The sequence below is a fragment of the Ostrea edulis genome, chromosome 6 (genome assembly GCF_947568905.1).
Source record: "Ostrea edulis chromosome 6, xbOstEdul1.1, whole genome shotgun sequence".
Taxonomy (NCBI): domain Eukaryota; kingdom Metazoa; phylum Mollusca; class Bivalvia; order Ostreida; family Ostreidae; genus Ostrea; species Ostrea edulis.
Genome location: NC_079169.1, coordinates 39,360,080 through 39,381,936, shown reverse-complemented (window position 1 = coordinate 39,381,936; position 21,857 = coordinate 39,360,080). Strand labels below are relative to the sequence as shown.

The following is a 21,857-nucleotide window of genomic DNA, read 5'->3' as shown; positions in this document are numbered from 1 at the left end:
TAAGACGGATATATTTTCATGATGTCAGGTGTTACTACAGTCAAAATATAAATGACGACAACAAAAACTACAAATAACTTGCAATACATATATGTATACGTTCGCTCCAACATCAAACAAAACAAGATTTTCGGCTGGAAAATATAAATGTTACGAATTTGAATGATTCTAAATTGATATATAGTAATCTATATCCACATATTGAAAATCAGTTTGTTTTTTTTTAAATTGATTTTCTGGCAACTTTCACTCTGCATTTTAGGGACCACAAGGGCCGCCTGGTCCACCTGGAAGGCCCGGAGCTCCTGTAAGTAGATTTACATGTATAATATTTATCTCTTTTCACAACTTCGTTTCATTAATAAAAAATCTGAACATATAATGAATTGTGTTGTCTCTTCGTTTCAATAACGTGTTTGGTTTTTTTGAAGTGAGAAGGGCGATATATAGTTTTAATCAAAGGACAAGTGTTATGTATTTTAGGGCTATGCTCCTGTGTGGCCATCTAACATCAATTATAACCAAAATAAAGGTCCCGATCCTTATGTAAGTACTCTGCATCTATATGCTTAATTCATTAAATCATTCCTAACTTATTTTGCACCTATATATGAATGTTAAATTGTTGGTTTTTTTTACCTTGTTCTTCTAGTACAACAACGACGACCCGAACTTGGCGGTATGTTCTGTTTATTGTTCTTTTATTTGAGCGTGTTCCAAGATTTAACTGTTTACATTTTTGCAATATTTTCTATAGGTAAGAAAAGACAAGTAAATATAGTTTCAGTAACTCATTATTTCGATTTTCAACAAGACTGTGTTATATATGTTGTGATGCAGAATGGTGACGCATACGTAGACTTGAATACTCTGGGTGAGGCGATAAACCGTGTCAAGAGACCCATGGGAACAAGAAGAGCTCCTGGACAACACTGTCAGCATATCAAACTAAAGAATCCAGATTTTGTTAATGGTAGGCCACCTTCTGTGATCGCTTGAGATCAACTCGTATCACCTAATATTCTCGATCCCGTCGCCGCTACAGACTCAAGGAGCTCGTTTCTCAGAGAGGCACACATTTTGGCGCAAGTTAGTCCGACTAAGTTGCGCCAACATTTAGGAAGGGTCTAAATTGCGTTTCAAAACGCCGTGTAAGACTCAATTCAAATTTTCAAAAACTTGGACCTCTTCGCTAAGTACTATTCATGAGCAGACCTTATTGTATGTACATGAGGAGGATCAGTACTCTCTCATCAAGAAATAAATACAATACAAAAATACATCTAGGTGTATAAAATGGTGTATGTGATTGTGAATTAAAAACTCTTACATGTGCAGTTCAAAGCGACGTGCATGTAGCATGCGCAGTGATGGATCAGCAAAATTAAGATATATCTAAATATTTATATCTATCTTTAAATCAACTGTACTTTTCTCTACATGTTTAATTCAATTACACATATCTTTAGTTAGTCCCCTACTGGCGAAGTCGAAGGACTTTAGGTTTGCGCTCCGTCCGTTTGCCTGTCCGTCAGTTCAGTTTTCCGCAATGTTTTTCTCTATTCTTACAGATATTTATTTGATATTTGGTACAATCCTTTGCCATAACAAATTACAGATCAAGTTCGAATTTCGTCTTGGTCCGTCGATTTTACACTTAGTTACAGTACAGGCAACACGGATCTCTTGTTTTCCGCGTTCCCGCGATGGGGAAAATCTAACGCGGTAATCTAGAGGTAACTCAGATAAACCGCGTTCTCATCACGGGATGACTATCAGTTACTTGTCCCCGTCGCGGTAACATTTGTTTAAAAAAAATTAATCGGCTTTGTACCGTAAACAAATGCGAGTTATCTCCCCCGATTTTATTATTAAATTCGGCTTACGAGTTTTTTTTGTTTGTTTTTAAAATCAAGTATTCCGTTATGGATTTATTCATCATGTTTTTGTTTGTTGTTGTTGTTTTTGGTTTTTGCTTTGTTTGTTTCATTTATTCAATGTATTGTTAATTCATCTATCAAGATTACTGATTGTACACAAGGAAGATGATTATTTTAAAGTCATCAAGGATTGGATAGTTTTAAAAAGGCACAATGAATTACACCGTGAATTTTGTGTAATGTATTACTACATTTATATTAAACAATGTATATATTTTCGTGCGAGGTTAATTTAACACAAAACATCATTCTTATTGGGAGAGAGAGAGAGAGAGAGAGAGAGAGAGAGAGAGAGAGAGAGAGAGAGATCATTGATAGATCTAGAACTCTGTTCGGCCGTGGGAGCACACGTCCTCCTATACACATATCCCCAACTACCCACAATCACACATATACAATTACAGTACAACACCTTAACATCTTACTGAATTACAAATAATATAAATGTATCCATGTAGTACTTATCTTAATGCAGCTCACGGGCAGTCGGAGTGGACCTTCCAAAACAAACATTTGATATTGACTGAGTGAAACATTTCACATGACATTTTAAAACCGAATATCCAGTCAATAGTCGGGGGGGGGGGGACATTTTGAATATTTGCGTACAAATGGTACGATGTCATGTGATTATGTCGCAGAATTTGATTAGACATATTTCAATATAACTTATTTTTAAAAAAAGTCAATAAAAGTATTAATTTGAATGAAATTAAAATCAACATATATTAATTTCGTTGTGTGTTTGAATTAGGTTGCTATCTCAATATTCATTTTGATTATCTAATTAGTAATGCTACAAAGTCCCGGTGTTGGCTAATTAGAGGTCCCCCTCGACCCCAATTTCATCCCCACCTTGGGAACTCCAGGTAAACAACACCTATGCTGAAAAGACGATACCTACTTCTCCGTTAAAAAAATGGGGTTCGTTACCGTGAATTGTGTCTTGGTGATTTTCAGAGATTGTAGGACAGAAAATCACAGGACAAAAAGTCACGATTAGAAATTTTGTGAAATTGGGACAAAATGTCACGGGACAAAAGATCACAGTTCATACGAAAATAAAAATAAATATTCATTTTTATATAAATTTTTTTAAAAATGTTCTTTTTGTAAATTTTAAGAAAATATATGTGTAAAATGATATATTTTCTATGAGAATTTATATAAATTTCGAACTTTAAATTTTAATGTTGATAATACAATACTTATTATTGAATTTGTATTCGTTTGTGAAATATGAATTAGATTTTTTTTTAAAAAGGATTTTATTGATATCGAATAAAGATAAGCTTTGTGATTAGGTTTCAAATACTACATATACATTTTTGTATATACCAATGGTTGTCAAAACAAATTCTGCTGACAGATTTCTTACACTCCAGATTATTGTGAAAACAAGCAGTAAGTGATTGCTACATAAACATCAACCTGCACCACCCACTTGGTTGTCAATATGGTAGCTTCTACATTTTGATAGACAACTCTTTACATAAGTTTATGCCAAAACAAGTAGAATTTATTTGTTGTGATAATTGAACCTTAACTTTGACTTAGAACAATAGCATGAATTATCAGTTTGCCAGACTTGCTTTGCCATAACAAGTTACAGATCAAGTTTGAATTTCTTCTTGGTCCGTTGATTTTTCACTAAGTTGTGGCCCTTGGACTTAGAAAAATAGCATGGATTATCAGTTTTCCAGACTTTTTAGCTCACCTGAGCCGAAGGCTCAAGTGAGCTTTTCTGATCAAAATTTGTCCGTTGTCTGTCGTCGTCGGCATAAACTTTTCACATTTTCATCTTCTCCAGAACTACTGTGCCAATTTCAACCAAACCTGACACAAAGCTTTCTTGGATGAAGGGTTTTCAAGTTTGCTCAAATGAAGGGCCACGCCTCCTTCAAAAGGGAGATAATCACAAAAATGCAAAAATAGGGTGGGTCATTTAAGAAATTTCCTACTACAGGTATACCAAGAAAGTCCATATTCTATTATTTGTATGCCATCTATATCTATGCATATTCTCTTCATTAGATTTGCCTCCCATAAGGATTTCAATATACACTGTATGAGAACTACAGGTATATATATCAAACACATCTAAATGACACTTTCAGAAAATTTCTCATGTTTAATTAGCAAACACTTAACATGTTTATCATTATTACATTATGTTCTTATTCGTTCTACTCAAACGAACATAAATAATTTATAAAATAAACACAAACACGTAGTTTAGGATATGAAGCACTCTGAAAGTATTTTATTTAAAAAAAAACAATGATACACATAAACAATTCTTCACACAGTATTATCTTCCTTTCTACAAAATAAAACAATTTTTAATGATAAATCAAAATACTAGAGTAAGGCAAGGGCGGGTGGGTGGGTCATAAGTTATCTGCACTAAAAGAGCCTTCGAATGGTTTCAAAATTCTACTCACTGACGGTGGTCAGTTAAAATCTGTGTAATGAATATTTAGATGTCACCTGACAGGGTGACAATTAGACTACCCGATAGATTACAGATATAAATAAACACGAACACGTGTTATTGGAACCTTTAATAAATACATCTATGTTCTTGTTCGAACATAAATAATTTATAAAATAAACACAAACACGTAGTGTAGGATATGAAGCGCTCTGAAAGTGCAGTTTACTTATTTCGAAAGACAAAGAAGAGCAATGAAGAAAAACTTAAATATAAAACTTCATATACCTAAATTTTTTGTTACATACAACTTTTCCTGAATGTTTTCTCTAACATAGCCATCTTTAACCTTTTCTGACCGCCACCGCCCATGCTTTTTAAACAATATATCACTGATACCAGCAATTGCAGCTGAAGTAGCTCCACCTGAGCGCAAGCTATGAAGACCGAATTTACTTCTATCTAACCCTATTTCTCCCAAGGCATACAAAACAATTTCTCTAGCCTTAGAATAAGACAAAGGGTGATTATCTCTCCTAACCTTGTATGTTCCAGCACTTTTACAGAATGACAATGATCTGAATAAATATACTGAAGAATTAACGTCAACTTCCAACAATTTTATATATTCTTCTAATGTGTGAACTGGACAGGTATCGCAATTAGTTCTAACAATACACAACTTATGACCTTCTTTATATACATCCGTCTTACTTTTGACTATGTTAATTATCATACAAATGTCATAAAATGATGTCTTTAAGTTTTATTTTTGCGAGCTCTGAAAATCTGAGGAACCCTGCAAATCTTAATAAACACATAAATAAAGTTCGCATAATATACAAATTTTTAGATTTAAATCTTTGAATCAATGATTTTAACTGGTCTGGTGTTATTGGTTCCTTCTTAACAACGGGCTTGAAAGTATCTCTATCTGCACCTCCTTTGCTAATTTTACTAAAGCAGAATCACATGGATCTTTAAAACCTGCTAACTGATGAACCCAGCTTATCGCATGTGTAGCTAATGAATTTTGCTAGAAGACTTGGAATCCTTGGCGCTAGAGATTATATATGATATACCACGTGTTCTTCCGCTGCTGGTAACGAAGAAATGGAAGACAGAAGAGCGTTGCACCACCAACAGAAGAAATTAAATGCGTACCTTTATTGATTTAATGTATTGTCCGCTCTTGATTTTAGACAGAAAGTTGGTAGAAAGTCCCGAAATTGTTGTAGCCGCTGATCTTCGATCCTAACACTATCTAACTGCCCACTTTAAATATGTATGAAAAATGTATATAACAGAATACGACAATTAATATGAAACATCAGATTCAGCTCATAGTGTACCAGGATCCCCAATTCAACTGCAATACACCAAGACTATAAGATGTATCAGGACCTTACATCATCTGCAATACATCTAACCACTACACATATATTGTGTACCAGGACCCAGCTCATCTGCAATACACCTTGAAATGTTTTACATTTCCACTGGACTCATCATGAGTTTACCAATATGGACTTCGGCGTTCTACTTTTAATGTAAAGATCTGGCGTCCAACTTTACTACCAGTATCCTGGAAGTGAAATAATCTGGCCCAAATAAACATGCTTTATTTTGACCCTGAATCAGTATGTCTGTACAATCCTGGAATAATAAAGCATCTTTCACATACCATATATATATCAGATCTCTATCAAAAATAAAAGGTCAAAAACAGCGGAAGGTCAATTAGGAACAACTAAAACACCAAAAGCTTTGCAGGTTATAAGATGTTTAATAGCGCGGACTATTAAGCAAATAGGGGGTACTAATCAATTGTTCTCGTGTTCCCAGTTCTGAGTGAAACAGTCGATAGCTTCGGAGCCAAGATTCCAAAATTTTGAATTATATCTTTCCAACTTGCAATTATTATAATTTGCAAATCTATCGACATAGACTTGCTCAAGTCTCTATGTTTAATAATCAGTGTTCTCTTTAATACTTTTGATAATGCCAAACATGACATTAAGTATGGTAGAGAGCAGAGAAACACAGTAAAATCTGGATGAAATGATAATGTAATAAAAACAACATAGAGACTTGAGCAAGTCTACTATAGACAGTAAATGGTTCGAACAGGTTGTTAACAAATTCGAAAAACACCACAGTTACACTCCAATCGTCATGATCAACGATATTACTAAACAAATCAGCCTTCTCGTTTTGAAGCCTAGGAACCCATTGAATATCTAATGAAATTTTGTTCTCTACACACATCTTAAAGACATTGTAAGCGAGAGTTTGTAAGTGATGTTTCATACTACCTGACTCGACGATTTTAACGCAACTCTGGTTATCAGTAAACCATTTCACTTCACAATTCTTCAAACTATCTCTAAATAAAGCTAAAGCTAATTCAATTGCCCTAAATTCTCTCCAAGTAGAGCTCATGACAATTCGTGCCCATTGGAATTCCACCAGACTGTTCTGACAACCAAAGACTGCGGAAATCTTGTCAATGAGAAACTCCAGTATCATTTTAATATCAACTTCAGAGTACTTGTGTATAGAATCAAAGCACAGGCTTCAAGTGTTTCAAATACATGAACATGTAATAAAAAATTGACTTCCTGTAAACAAACTATTCACAAGGTGTATCATGTGTTTCTTTTTAACCAACTGCATCGCTTGCAATTTTCGGCGAAAAGTTCTAAGTAATATGCAAATTCTGTACACTTTTTAAAAAAAATAATTAATGAACATCGACCCATACAGCTTTAATATCTTGCAACACGACTTTAGACGTTTGATCTGCCTATTCATTTAACGCGGAAAATATAACGCATTCGATGTAAACAGTGCATTGTGACGCCACATTAGCTGCACTTTAAGCAATTTTGAAAACCAACTTTTATAAAAGCATCATAGTACCCTGTTATCTAACTGTGATAATAGAAATGTTCAATTTGAAAAGTTAAGAAATGATTAATAAAGATTATCAAATTGTGTTTTCACAAGGCAATGTTTCATTTTTAAAAAGATTTTATGATATTGAATTGATATTCAATTCTATCGTTGTAGGAGAATATTATATCGACCCGAGTGATCGCGATGTACCAACAGAACCCGCCCAAGTAAGATGCAACATGACAACTGGTGAAACATGCATCAATGCCGATGGAAACGACGTAAGTAAAGGAAGATTAAATCATAAACAACTAATCGTAGTATAGAAAACATTCGTACTATAGGAACTATCAAAGTTTTAGTGGTTGCCACTAATGATATAAAATCCACTAATGATAAATTTGCGTTAATGAATACATTTGCAAAAAAATTATATCATTAATGATGCACCATCACAACCATTAATGATAAATCATTCGCTAATGAAAAACCTTTCTCGGTAGAGGAAATTAACACAAACCATTGAAATTGGAAATTATGCAGTGTCGCATTTGATTTTCATCCTCAATAAACGACACGCTTATTCTTTAATGCTATCTTTTTCAATGAAGAACGATGATATAATTAGTGGTTATGAATTTATGTTTGTTCTTTAGTAAACACAAATGCATATACATGTATATAAGATTCATATGTAAATTGCAGAATTTATCACAAATGGATTTTATATCATATGTATTTCAAAAGCATTAACTTACCATGAAAAACATTAACAAAGAAAAAAGATTTAAAAATCAATCATACTGAAAAAGACTTCAATTTTCAAATTTTATATTCAATGAATAACCCCCCCCCCCCCAAAAAACATTGTAAAAGATAAAATAATTTTTTTCAACAATTTTCCCCTTACAAAGCCTTCTTAAATCGTACTTGCTTTTATTATTCGTAATTTCTACACCTGTTATAATACATGTATGTATTTATGTATCACATCAAATTTTAAAGCGAATGAGTCCGGTGTGTATAAAAGGTTTGCCTCATTTGGGATGAGTTTCTGTGAAAGTTCGTACATTTACCGACATCCTGCGGAAACTGCTAGAAGTCCTCACTATTTAGGATTGGAGTGCTGCGGTCACAACGTCTCTGTTGCTTCAAAAATAATATATTAAACACAAGATGTTTAACTTGCTGACTTGATAACTTAATAAGATCATGAATTGCTGTTGTTATATACATAGCACACTCCCTGTTATAAGCATACACATACACTATATTACACGCAAATTTAAATGTACATGTGCGTTAATGACTTTTGCCACCGGGGGGGGGGGGGGCATTTAGAGTATTGTGTTCTTTCCATTCTCTACCCATACATCATGTAGGTGTAGCTACTCGCTAACACATCTGTCAACACCGACATTTCAAAATTCTTGTGAATCGCTTTGTAAATTATTATACCGACGTTTACCTTCGCTTAATCAATTTATGTTGCAGAATTTTAATAAAGTATTTTTCCGATTTGTTTGGTGTTATTTTAGCTACAGTAATCATTCTACTTCTTACATTCTGTTCCGTTTTCCGTTCCGCGTTTTAGCAACACCTGTTCCCAGCATGTGTATGTTTTGTTTGCCAACTCGGGCACGCGCATATATTTTTTTCCACTGAAGAGATGTTTCAAGAATTATAGCTATACCAAAATTATCAGTTAGTTTGACCGACCGTGAGGGTGAAACATGAAGACTGGACAAGTCTAGGAACAACAGAATTGTTCAGCTATCCACTCAGTTTCAGAATTTTAGCCAGGCTTTGTAATTGTCATTATTGTTGTTCCAATGTTGTTTGCAAGCAATTAAGTAAGTTTTGTTATGACTTGATTTATCGAAAGGAGACCTAAGCGGAATCAATCAATAATATATAAATATATATATATATATTCCCCCCTTGCAATTCACATCGAAAGGAAGTAATGGTAACTATACATGTATAGTTTTGTGATCAGAAGCGCCAGAATCCTATAGATTTTTGGTGTGAAAGGATCAAGTCAATAAAGTCTACACTGCAAGGTGATGTCTTACTTTGCGGAACGCTTGTTTGATTTTGTAATTCGTTTCAAATACAATGTACGATGGTTTTCCGTAAAGTTCGTTTGTGTGTTTTGTTTGGAAAAAAAGAATAAGGCTCAACATACAATTTATACTTTACTTGTCATGCAAACAAATTTTTCAGGAAAATGCAAGTGTTAGAAATCTAAACTATCACACATTTCATGTATTACCACCCGGAGCAGTCGTGATGAATCTCGGTACCCATCGAGCGCAGACCATGTTCATGTGCAGATCATTTACCAAGATTTCATGCGATATAGATATTCAACATTTTTCTGCAACTTCACATACCGTTAGACGTCGGTCAGCAATGATGACGTCGTGTACCTCCTTTTGAACATCCTCAAACGCCCGTAAGGATGGCATGTCCTCTCGTATCATCTTCCAAAGTCGAACGTCCATAAGGAAATCGCTTATGCCACTTGAATAACAAGGAGCGACTTACTTTTGAATGGGTGTTTGATTCCTTCATGAACTTAGCGTCTCTGTTGGTGTTTTCCCGATGCTATCATCACATTTTAATACTGCACGCTGCTCCACGCGTTCAGAATCTGTCAACTTTTCAGAAAACCCGCTCTGCATAATCAGTGTTTCCACGATGAAATTCAAAGCCGTGTGGTATGACACAAGATTACTTACTTACGTCATAATGTAAATGTTATGAATTTAGCGCGATTTTAATGCAAATCAGGGGGGTGAAAACTTAGATTGATTTATACAATCTCGTGTGATTTTTCTGCTGTTCTGGGTCCTGATACTTCCTTATTTAGATATAAGATTAAGATTTAACAATTTGATTTTATTTAGATAAATATAACTTTTATTTCATCGAATGACGTTTTTATTCCTAAAATTAAGGACTGTCCGCGAACTTTACAGACAACCCTCGTATATGAAAGACATGTACACGTTTTTGGTAATATAAACTCATCTTTATGAGATGCGTGTACATATTATAATAGTTGTATTAACACAATGTTTATTAATTTCAGGAAGAACACCAGAGATGGACTAAACAGTCAGGTCAACCAATTTGGTTTGCTGATGAAATATTGGATGGAAAAGAGGTACTCCTTTTATTTCTTGTAACGATACCGATTTTCAAGTATGCCGAAGGATATACAAATGTTATTTAAGCTAGGTTACTCTGTATGAATGTTTCAAGAACTCTAACAAAATACATGTACGTAATTTTTACATGAAACACATAGTACACAATCACAAAGGTAAGTATATTGTCAGTATGCATACGTGGGCTTAAGTATTAATTCTAAGCTCACCTGACTATAGGATATAAAACTTGGACGAACTCACTTTATTACTTTATGTTCCTTTTGAAAATACACATGCATCAATATTGAGGTTGACGAAGTTTATGACCTCGGAGCCTGATCTGAAAGCTTGAATTGGCATTTCTGATAGTTTGACCCTCCGTCTGTATGTCGTCTGACTGTAAACAGGTCACATATTTTACTTTCTACCATATTTGCCACAAAACATTTTGGGTATGCTCTAATGCCCCAGCATAATGCGATGGAATTCCGTTTACTTCATCAACAAAATGAATGATGGTTATATCAAACAGAATCGTGAAATTTGCATTGAAAATATGTTAAATAGTCATGAATACCGGGTAGATATGGTTATGTTATATTAGTATCATTAGTTATTATTTTAAAAAGATAATTTACATTCGAGTGGATAGTGTTATGATTATACAGCATAGTCCATGTGTTGTGGGTTTTTTTTTTAATATGCATGTCTTTCAAATAAAATATTACTAAACACGAATCGTAAATCTTACTCGATTATTAGTTACATTAAGTTTAGAAGTCAATGTGTGATCTAGAAATAAAGAGGACACTCTTAAAATGCTATAAAATCTAGTGGTAGACCAGGATTTTTCTTCAGAAAACCATATTCAACAGAGCACAGTACATTTCCAAACCTTTAACTCAAGGGAGTTTAGGCAATTACCACACGCTCTACTCTGTAAATGAAGTTGAAACAAACATTAAAATACTATCAACAATTAGCTTCACGAAAATAGGCAAATGAATATCGTTTAATCAACCATGGACCAAGTAAAGGCGTTTAACCTGGCCAAAGAGATAATAATTTCATTACAACTGACCAAGCCATTTATGGAAAGGCTTACATATTCAAAAATATGAATAAAACTTCCAGAGCATTTTGCTGTTTGGTATGTAATTTTTTCATAAATCCGAAAGAACCATGAAAGCGCAATTGGCAATGCTCCATATAGCATTCAATTTTTAAAAGCTGTGACTCTATATAAACAAATTATTTCATCAAGCCCCTTTTCATGTGTTCAGATCCAAATCGATCATAAAAATGAAATAGTGTTATTTCTTTGGGTAATTGATAAAAACAATCACAACGTTATGTTAAATATTATGCCATCAAGTAGCGCTTGTGCGATAGACATGCATCTTTCTTGTGTACAGTGCACATAATAATGATAATAAAATTAAAAACAACTAGCCTCTTCCAATCCCCAAACCCCATATCATTTTAGGTCATAATCAAACATTTTTCTGTTTTTATCTAACCTTCAAGTATACATTTTGTCAACACCATTATGCCTCAAGTCATGATTAAGAGTCTACAATGATAAGATATTTGGATATGTTTCCAATAAATTTTCCAGACATTGGAAATTTTTAGTTTTCTTTTATATTCAAATCTAAATGACCATTTTAACTTTTATTTTCTGACACCCAGACACCAAATAAAAATCCCCCTATTTTCCATGCCATAAGCCTAAACTTATCTGGCCGTTTGTACACTTGTAAACTAGCGTCTTTTTACTATCACCGGTATTCTCTTAACTTTTTGATCATCAAATGGCATTCGGAAACCTCGTCTCATGTTTGTTTTTTCGTTCTAAAAATAGTGGGCCGCGACAGAAATATAGAACACTACACCTTCCGTTCGTTGTAGGTGGTGATTGATTGATTGAATATTGCTTAAAGTCCCTCTCATAAATCTTTCACTCAAATGCATGGTATGGAGACGTCACTATTGCTGATGAAGGGCTGCAAAATTTAGGCAAATGCTCGGCGCTTATGGCCATTGAACAGGGAAGGATTTTTATGGTGCCACACCTGCTATGACACGGGACCAACACGATGCAATTGAACGGCGTAAAGGAATTACTGCGCACCAATTTGCGATAAGTTTAATCCAAGAATCATAAGTAGATTTAGAATGACCGTTCTATTCAGTTGGTAGTTGCTTTTTCGGCTGAATTGCACACCTTATTCATCTCTTATGATCGCTGATATGACATTTCAAAAAAAGGTTGCTATGGGAGATTTGTGGATTCCGTTTGAATAAAGTTTAATACTTTATTAAAAATACACCTGAAATACCGTTCAAAAATACAAAGAGGGGGAATGGGACCTGGAGTCATGTACACAATCACCTATGCGTTTAATTGATCGGCATACATGTATAAGGCTTACGGTGGGTGTGACTGGTCGACAGCGGATGCTCCCTCCTCCTAGGCGCAGGATCCAACCTCTGATATGTTACAGTACAGGACTCCGTGTTTGCGCAACTCTAAATTTTGCATTCCTTTTAGAACTTATGAAATTGATCACTGTTCGTTGTCTTCGCCGTTTCTCGTGTGCAAAATGAAGACCACATAGCTATTTTTGTAAATTGAATAAATTATAGACTAGCTATTTTACTGTCATTTGTTGATGCTTACAAAGTTATGTACGTCAAGATTTTCGTAAATTATTTGCATAGAACTCTAGAAATCGAATTTCATTTAAGTAAGATCATACACGATTTTAAAGATAAAGTACGAGTTCTTGCACTGTAAGCAATAGTTGTGTAAGTCATGTCAAACTTTAAGAGTAGAAAAAAAAAATAAAAATTAGTATTAACCCAAGAATTATTAAGATATTTGTGGAGTTTTTCAAACATGTTCTTGTGCTAGATTTTGACAAAAATGCGCAGTTTTAAATGTATATGATATGTTGGATTACAACTTATAAGTGTCTATATGTTAGTAGACATAAACTATTCCGCGTTAATTGTTCTATAGAGACACAACATACGTTTATGCGTAACTTTATGACTTTTGAGTGTAATTCTCAATCCCAAAATTCTCATAAAATCAACTCCCATCAGTACTTTGATTATTATTATCATTATTAACACTTTAACATGTTCAGTAATGTCACGTACATAACAATAATTGGTATTCCGAAGCGTCGACATACCAAATGTATAGGTTTTTCTGGACAAGCTAGAAATGATTCGAATCAAATAAAAATAAATCCTTTGAACTGTTTATATTTATGGTGAGGCCATACGATATGCTGGTTGATTAGAAATAAGACGCCAAACGTTCAGTTCAAATCAATAATACATTGTAACGATTGGTTTATATACTTATGCAACTATTTCAAGTCATTTCTGAAACTCAATAAAGATGAAAAATTGATAAGCGACTCATACAATCAGTATTTATTGTGCACACGGATGACATACTATCGAGAGCCGCAAACAAGTTGTATCTTTCAAAATATACCTTTCCGTGGTTCCGTCTCACAAGGTGTATTAAATGTGTTAGTACGATAAAGAACCCTCATTGCTAAATGGTACTTTAAAGTCTCACTTCACCCCAAGTTGGTGATACCTCTAAATGAAAGAATCGCTCCCAAGGGGACGTTGACATCCAAACTAAATGCACGAATTCTATGCATATTTATTTTTGCATTGACAAGTCTTGTTTCGTTCATATAAACTAGTGAGTGAAAATCAAAAGTTATAATGACCAATATGCATTTTATAAGAAATGTATGATACATGTAGTCTGTAATACCATTATTATAGGTTATAGACTTTGTATGGGAAAATATGACGACCGAGTTTTTTGGCGCGTAGACGGACCGAGCTTGCGAGGTCCGTTCGCGACAAAAAACGAGGTCGTCATATTTCCCATACAAAGTCTATAACCTTTTTATTATATACTTTCAATTTCATTTAGAAACTAACAATAATTTTATTTTTAACAATAACTTTATCGATTTAACTTAGTAAAAGATGAAAAACACGAAAAATTTGAAAATTGACGGCGTAGAAATTTGATTGTGACGTAATGTTTGCGGGCCGGAATGTTTCCGGGCATATATCGTGTGATATATGCCCGCAAACTTTTAAAGAAAAAAGAAGAGATGAAATTGAAAATATATGATAATAATGTATATTGTGTGTCATGCAGATAAATCAAAATGCTTAAAGTACAATGTACTGATTAGTGCTATGCGTGTGCATTTCGCATTGACATGAAATATGGCTTTACCTTGGCAACATTAACAAGATGTAATACTTGTATTTTTATAAGCAGTTCAGAATGTTTTCTTTAATTTTGAGTCTGGCCGGTTCAACAGATGAATATCGGCCAGTTCAATAACTGTAAAACTGAAGTAATATTTAACCCCATAAAACATCAAGCTAAACTAGCTCCTTGTGTGATATCTCATGGGGGAAGACTTGTTCTGAAACTCAGCTCATAAAAGGCGGTTATCCGGAGACATAGAAATCAACTGGTGACAAATAAGCACTACATCTTCTCTTTAAAACGTATTGCAGGGCCTTCTCCACTCTTGTCGGCGCGAGTTCGAATCCCGCTCGCGCTGGTAAGTGAGAAAGTTTCCCAGTTGTTTATTATTTTCGGATGGTCGATGGTCTCTTCCCAGGTACATTGTATCTGGGTTCTATCTTCCACCAATAAAAACTGGGCGCCACCAGATAACTGAAAAATTGTTGAGTGTGGCGGAAAACATCAATCAATCAATAAAACGTATTTCTTTGATGCCTGTTAATGTAATACAAGTTGTTATCTGCGAGTGGTGAAGATTGATATCTTTTAGAACAAACATTACCGTAAATGTAATTATTTGTATTAATACAAGTTTTGATTCTACTTTACTTAGATACAATGTCTGAAACAATCTACGAAAAATCATATCAGGTACAAGGATGCTGTGTATATGAATATAAAATTATTACATTTTATTTTAGTTTAACTACAAAGTATCCAGGAAACATTTGAAATGGTTGCAAATGAGGAGCAGCATAGCGAAACAGAAAATCACCATATTCTGCAGAAATGTGGATCCTCAAGGCGCTAAATTTCGTTCGTTTGAGGGCTTAACAATTAGTTCCTCTCTCATCCATCCACTGCATGGAACAACGATAGCAATAGAAAACAATTGTTCAGTAAGTCAACACATATATCTTGTTTATCGTGTTTGTTTAATTATCATGTAAATAATATAATCTTATTTTATCATAAACGTAATCAAAATGTTAGTCGAAGACACGTAATGTACATTTAAAATTCAAGTTGAAAGTGTGTACTGTAAATGAGAAATCTAACGCAGGCATATATTAGCATAAATGCTTTTCTAGACTCTTTCGCGCATGTCATAAGTAAGCTTTGTGTTGATGAATTCAGTCTAGCAGGAACACTAGTATATTGACTTTTGAATTCCGATCACTTTCCCGTGACATGAATAAACATTTTTATTTTTGAATTTGAAAAATCCTTACATGAAATGCAGAAGAAACTCTCCTCCATAAAAGGCGTTCATATGACAATATCGTTCGAATTCACATCCGAAAGTAGAGACTTAACGAGGCCATTATGAATAGATCAGTTTATAGATTGTGCAGTGTTGATTCTGAATAGATCAGTTTATCGACTGTGCAGTGTTGATTATGAATAGATCAGTTTATCGACTGTGCAGTGTTGATTATGAATAGATCAGTTTATAGATTGTGCAGTGTTGATTATGAATAGATCAGTTTATTGATGGTGCAGTGTTGATTATGAATAGATCAGTTTATAGATTGTGCAGTGTTGATTATGAATAGATCAGTTTATTGACTGTGCAGTGTTGATTATGAATAGATCAGTTTATAGATTGTGCAGTGTTGATTATGAATAGATCAGTTTATTGATTGTGCAGTGTTGATTATGAATAGATCAGTTTATTGATTGTGCAGTGTTGATTATGAATAGATCAGTTTATTGATTGTGCAGTGTTGATTATGAATATATCAGTCTATCGAATTATCATGAATTCTGCCGAGGATTATGCCAGACGATGGGCTAAATATGAAAAAGAAGAACTCGATACATTGTCAGAATAAATTAAAAGTATAAAAGGAATATTAAAATCCCACATTAGACATATGAAAACAAAAGTACGTACCATCTATCCTTCTATGTTTAGTAAACCAGGAGTGATAGAAGAATTAGATAGGTTACATGAGGAATATATTTTGGTTCAAGCTGACAAAGCTTGTAAAACATTGTCTTTGTTTACAAAGCTCATCATTACAACTGTATTTTAAACGAACTTGGCATTACTTCCACTTTTGGTAATTGTACCTATACTCCAAATGCCCTTTCAAAAGACGAAATTCTTCAAAACCATCCTTCAGTTTTAGACACATTTAATATCCCAGTCAATGGGTCGAATGAATATGAGTTACCGTACCTATACTGAATTCCTAAACTTCATAAAAAAACCAAAGAAAGATACATTGCTGGACCCAGTAAATGTTCTACCAAGCCACTATTTTTGCTCCTCACCAAAATATTAACAGCTGTGAAGGAGAAACTTCAAACGTACTGTGCGACTACATATGCCAGAAGTGGTGTTAATCAAATGTGGATTCTAAAACAATCTAAAGAACTTTAGTAAACTTGAAATCACAAAACTTTTCTCAAATCAACAACCTCAAAACCTATGACTTTTCAACTCTTAATATGATAATCCCTCATTCCTTGACATCATAGACAGTTGCTTTTTAAACAAAAATGGAAAACGCAAATATTCCTATCTAGTTATCAGTCATCCAAAAATTACTTTGTTAAACGCCACTCTGATACCACGCACAAGTACTCGGAATTTGAAATAAAAAATATGCTGGAGTTCCTCATTGACCATATATCTTCGTAGTCTTTGGTGATCAGGTCTTCCAACAGTCTGTTGGAATCCCGATGGGCACGAATTGTGCTCCATTGTTACCTGACCTGTTTTTATATTCCTATGAAGCAGAATTTATTCAAAAACTTTTACGTGAGAAGAAAAGATATCTTACTGTGGCCTTCAATTCGACATTTAGATATATCGACGACGTATTGTCTATTAACAATAATAATTTTCATTCATACGTCGATTCAATATATCCTCGAAATAAAAGACACCACAGAGTCGTCTACGTCTGCTTCATATCTGCATGAAAGTAGATATTACCGGCAAATTAACAACCCAGCTTTATGACAAACGGGGTGATATCAGCTTCTCCATCGTCAACTTCCCATATTTATGTAGCAATATTCCATTATCACCTGCATATGGTGTTTACATCTCTCAACTGATTCGATACGCAAGAGCTTGTTCTGCGTATGGTCAGTTTTTTAAATCAAAACAGGGTACTGACAAACAAGTTGATGGCGTAGGGGTTCCAACAGTCTCGTTTAAAATCAGCATTTCGCGCATTCTATGGTCGTTATAACGATCTAGTTTGCCAATACAACCTATCATTGGGTCAAATGCTCTCTGGCGTGTTTCATTCTGATTGTTAGGCCGTTCTTGGCACGCTGATTTTGACTACGGATAACTCCGTTTACCTCATCAAAATATAGGACTCATGGCGGGTGTGACCGGTCAACAGGGGACGCTTAGTCTTCCTAGGCACCTTATCCCACCTGGCATATCCGGGGGTCCGTGTTTTCACAACTCTCTATTTTGTATTGCTTATGGGAGTTATGAGATTGATCCTTTCATTTATCTCTTTTATAACTTATTTCAAATTTTACATTTTTCTTTAGAATAGGTAAACGTTTTCTCATGTAAAAAAATATTTTGGATCTCATGCGTATTTCCAAAGTTATTAGTTAACATTGTCTACGACTTTTTGGGACAACCCTCATATATGAGTAAATAATTCTTGAATTGCACGACAGGGGATGTTTACTCCTCACAGACACCTGATCCCACCTTCGGTATATCCAGGGGTCCGTGTTTGCCCAACTCTTTTTTTTTTTTGGTATTTCTTATAGGAGTTATGAGATTGATCACTGTTCGTTATTTTTACTTTCAATATAAAAGATGATAAAATCAAAGAAGCAAAAACTGATTTCAATGTGCAAATCATTACAGTAAATATTATGTCACAAAAGAAATTGAGATGTTTGATAACAAAAGTGGCATGATAAGGAAAATGCATCAGAAGTTTGTGGTGTAATTCTGCTGCCTTATTAAGCTTATAGGTGAAGATATGAATTCAGTGGACTTGCATTGTAAACATATATGTAGCATTAAGCTTATAGGTGAAGATATGAATTCAGTGGACTTGCATTGTAAACATATATGTAGCATACGCTTTGTTATACGTAATTTTACCTTGGCCGGTAAGAAAAAGGATATCACTAGCCAGAGGAAATACATACTCAGTCTATTACAGAAAATATGTCCGTCTGTCACTAAATCTTGTGAACGCTTCTCCTCCTATATGGCTTATAGAATAGACTTGAAACTTTGTACAATACTTCATTGTCATTAGTAGATGTTGCCGGGACAGGAAGATCTAATTATTTTCTAAAAGTTATAGTGGATCTAAGAGGGGTGGAGGATATAAAATAGCTTGTAAGCACCTCTCCTACATGGCTTTTCGGATAGATTTGAAATTTTGTACAATGCTTCATCGCCATTTGTAGATGTGCATATTGTCGGGACAGGAGGATACAATTATTTTACTAAAAGTTATAGTGGATCTAAGAGGAGTGGAGGATGTGAAAATAACTTGTTAACACTTCTCCCATATGGCTTATCCGATAGACTTGACATTTTGTAGGATACTTCAATGCCATTTGCAGATGTGCATTTTACAGGGACAGGAGTATCCAATTGTTGTCTTTAATAGTGGATCTGATGAGTGGATGGTGTAAAATAGTTTGTGAACACTTCTCCTATGTGGCTTATCGGTGTTCATATTGTTTATGTTCCTGCTCATGCTTTCTCTTCCTTACCATGCAGTACATAGGAGTTATGAGATTGATCACTGTTCGTTATCTTCACTTTGCATTAAAGGGAGGAGGTTTCATTTGGAGCATTCCAATGTTGGGGAGCTGGGAAGACATTTGTTTTTCACAAAGCAATCTCTAGTTAATCAATGTTTTGTTTAAGTTTGATGAAACTGCGCATTCAGCACTTATTTTGCATTTAATTGATTGTTTCAATCTATTTACAGAATAAAAACAATCTTTGGTCTCAAGCTACAATTACAATATCAACAAAGAGAACTGAATTATTGCCAATAGCAGATATTCAGCTTAATGATGTAGGAAACGAAGACCAAGAATTTGGAATCAAGGTACATGACGTATGTTTCCATGACGACGGGTATTTAGGATAATAACATAATTTACTCCAAATCATGGCACTTCTTGAATCTATGGCACCAATCCACATAAAGGCAATTTACATCTTTCCAACGGCAATTCCGTACTTCATCTGGTGTGTGGTATAGCAGGTGTCAACGGATAGACATGCCTAAACAAAAGACCGTATGACGAGCCATGGAGTTTTATAATGTCTTAAGATTATGTACCACCGTTAAACTTTCGGATATATTTACGGTAACCTTATCATAGCGACTTTTACGGATTCGTATTCGATTCATACAATTCCATTCTAATCATGTTATATACTTTTTGAGTGTTATGTGTGTGTTTCTGATTTTTCGCTCATATGACAACGTGATCATTCCGAAGAAGTGGGTGAAAGGATTATTATTGCAAATCTGTGATGTATGCTTGTTTTATTTATGTTTTGTTTTATGTAAGATGCCTTCATTAAAACATATTCATTGAGATTCCTCTACCTCTGGAATATAAAAACTATCACATTTTGTGACGACTCTGCATAAATGATTAACGACATGTTCAGGCAGAAATTGAATAAATCAAACGAAAATATCAGAATTTTTTTGTATTAAATGCTTGCAGTTGCTTGCTTACCGCAGATGCATCTCAGGTTTTTTTTTTGTTTTGTTAATTTCTGGGTCTGTATCTAGTCTGTACATTTGAATTCTTATGCAAAAAGCAAAATTTGCCATGGTGACCTTGAACTGTGGTGCATGGTGTTCAAAACCAACACTATCTTAGTGATGTGTTGTATATGATATCCATGAAGTCTGAACCTTGCATCCGAGAGGAAATGTACACTGGAAATCAAATAGGCACGATAAAATGCCATTGATATTTATGGCTTCAAAACTGCTGAGTCATTCTGTAGTTATCTAGACACTTCATACAACATTTCATAGCTAAAGCTTAAATTGCATTTGCTATTTCATCCAAAAATTACAATTTTCAAATTTTATTTTCATTTTTAATGTTTAGAATGCTTGACTAAGGTATTTCTAATAGTTAGTAAAAATTTGAATATCAGTTGTCAAGGTACAGTGCTCACAATTCCTTGTTATGTAAACAAGACTACATGTACAAGGAGTACATGTACTTGTTTTCCCTTAAATTCACAATTTAGTCTAAAGTATGTTGCACAACATCCACTGCTCTGAGCTTATAAGTGAATTAATGATTTTCATCCAAGTCCCATATTTTGCAGGACTCCAGAACTTGATCAAACATTTTTAAATGTGTAGAGTTGTGGGGGTCCAGGGGGATATGTCACCATCAATGTAAATGGAGTATCTGTTCAATAGGGAGAAAACGAAATGCTGTAGAGTACCTCTGGTCACCACTTACCACCCTACATTGAAGGACCTAAACAAAATCCTAAAGGATAACTTTCCTAAACTCTTGGATAATCCTAGATTGGCAAGAGAATTTGGGGAGCCACCAATGGTGTTTTCAGACGACCCAGAAATATCAAGGATTTGGTGGTAAGGGCCAGATTAGACAACCGCCTACCCAATGGAGGCTTTTCAACTTGTTCTGACAAGCGATGTCTGCTTTGCAAATTTAGCCACGATTCAGAAACGTTCCAAAGCTTCACTACAGGCAAAACGTACAAAATATTGGGTCAACTCTCCTGTAAAACCAACAACTGCATATACCTCATCAATTGTAAACAATGTGGACAACAATATGTTGGGGAAACTACAAACATCAGACTTAGGACCAACAACCACCGATCAACCATCAAAACCAAACGCGTGACCGAACCCGTAGGGGAACACTTCAACATAGAAGGTCACACTTGGCAAGACATGCAAGTGGTTGTTATTGATCATAACCCAATATGGACCGATGCAGAGAGAAAGAGCACAGAAAAATCCTGGATGCATCGTTTGAAATCATTCCGTCCAGGTGGAATGAATAATTTGAATGATTTCACGCGCATGAATCCAGGATAAATCCTCAGTTAGAATCAGTATCCACAGCCAACTCGCCAAAAT

The 21,857-nt window shown here is 34.6% G+C and overlaps 1 protein-coding gene across 1 annotated transcript in view; it reads left to right on the top strand.

Annotated features, from left to right (window-relative positions):
• The window catches only part of LOC125646539 (collagen alpha-1(I) chain-like), a 168,684-nt gene extending 148,269 nt beyond the window's left edge, over nucleotides 1–20,415 (top strand). The window contains exons 41-48 of the mRNA XM_048872887.2: nucleotides 263–307; nucleotides 484–546; nucleotides 653–679; nucleotides 841–973; nucleotides 7,447–7,553; nucleotides 10,370–10,444; nucleotides 15,441–15,638; nucleotides 19,686–20,415. Of these exons, the coding sequence (XP_048728844.1) occupies nucleotides 263–307; nucleotides 484–546; nucleotides 653–679; nucleotides 841–973; nucleotides 7,447–7,553; nucleotides 10,370–10,444; nucleotides 15,441–15,638; nucleotides 19,686–19,850 (813 nt within the window). The 3' untranslated portion in view covers nucleotides 19,851–20,415. The remainder of the gene's footprint in view (nucleotides 1–262; nucleotides 308–483; nucleotides 547–652; nucleotides 680–840; nucleotides 974–7,446; nucleotides 7,554–10,369; nucleotides 10,445–15,440; nucleotides 15,639–19,685) is intronic.
• The last annotated feature ends 1,442 nt before the right edge of the window (nucleotides 20,416–21,857 follow it).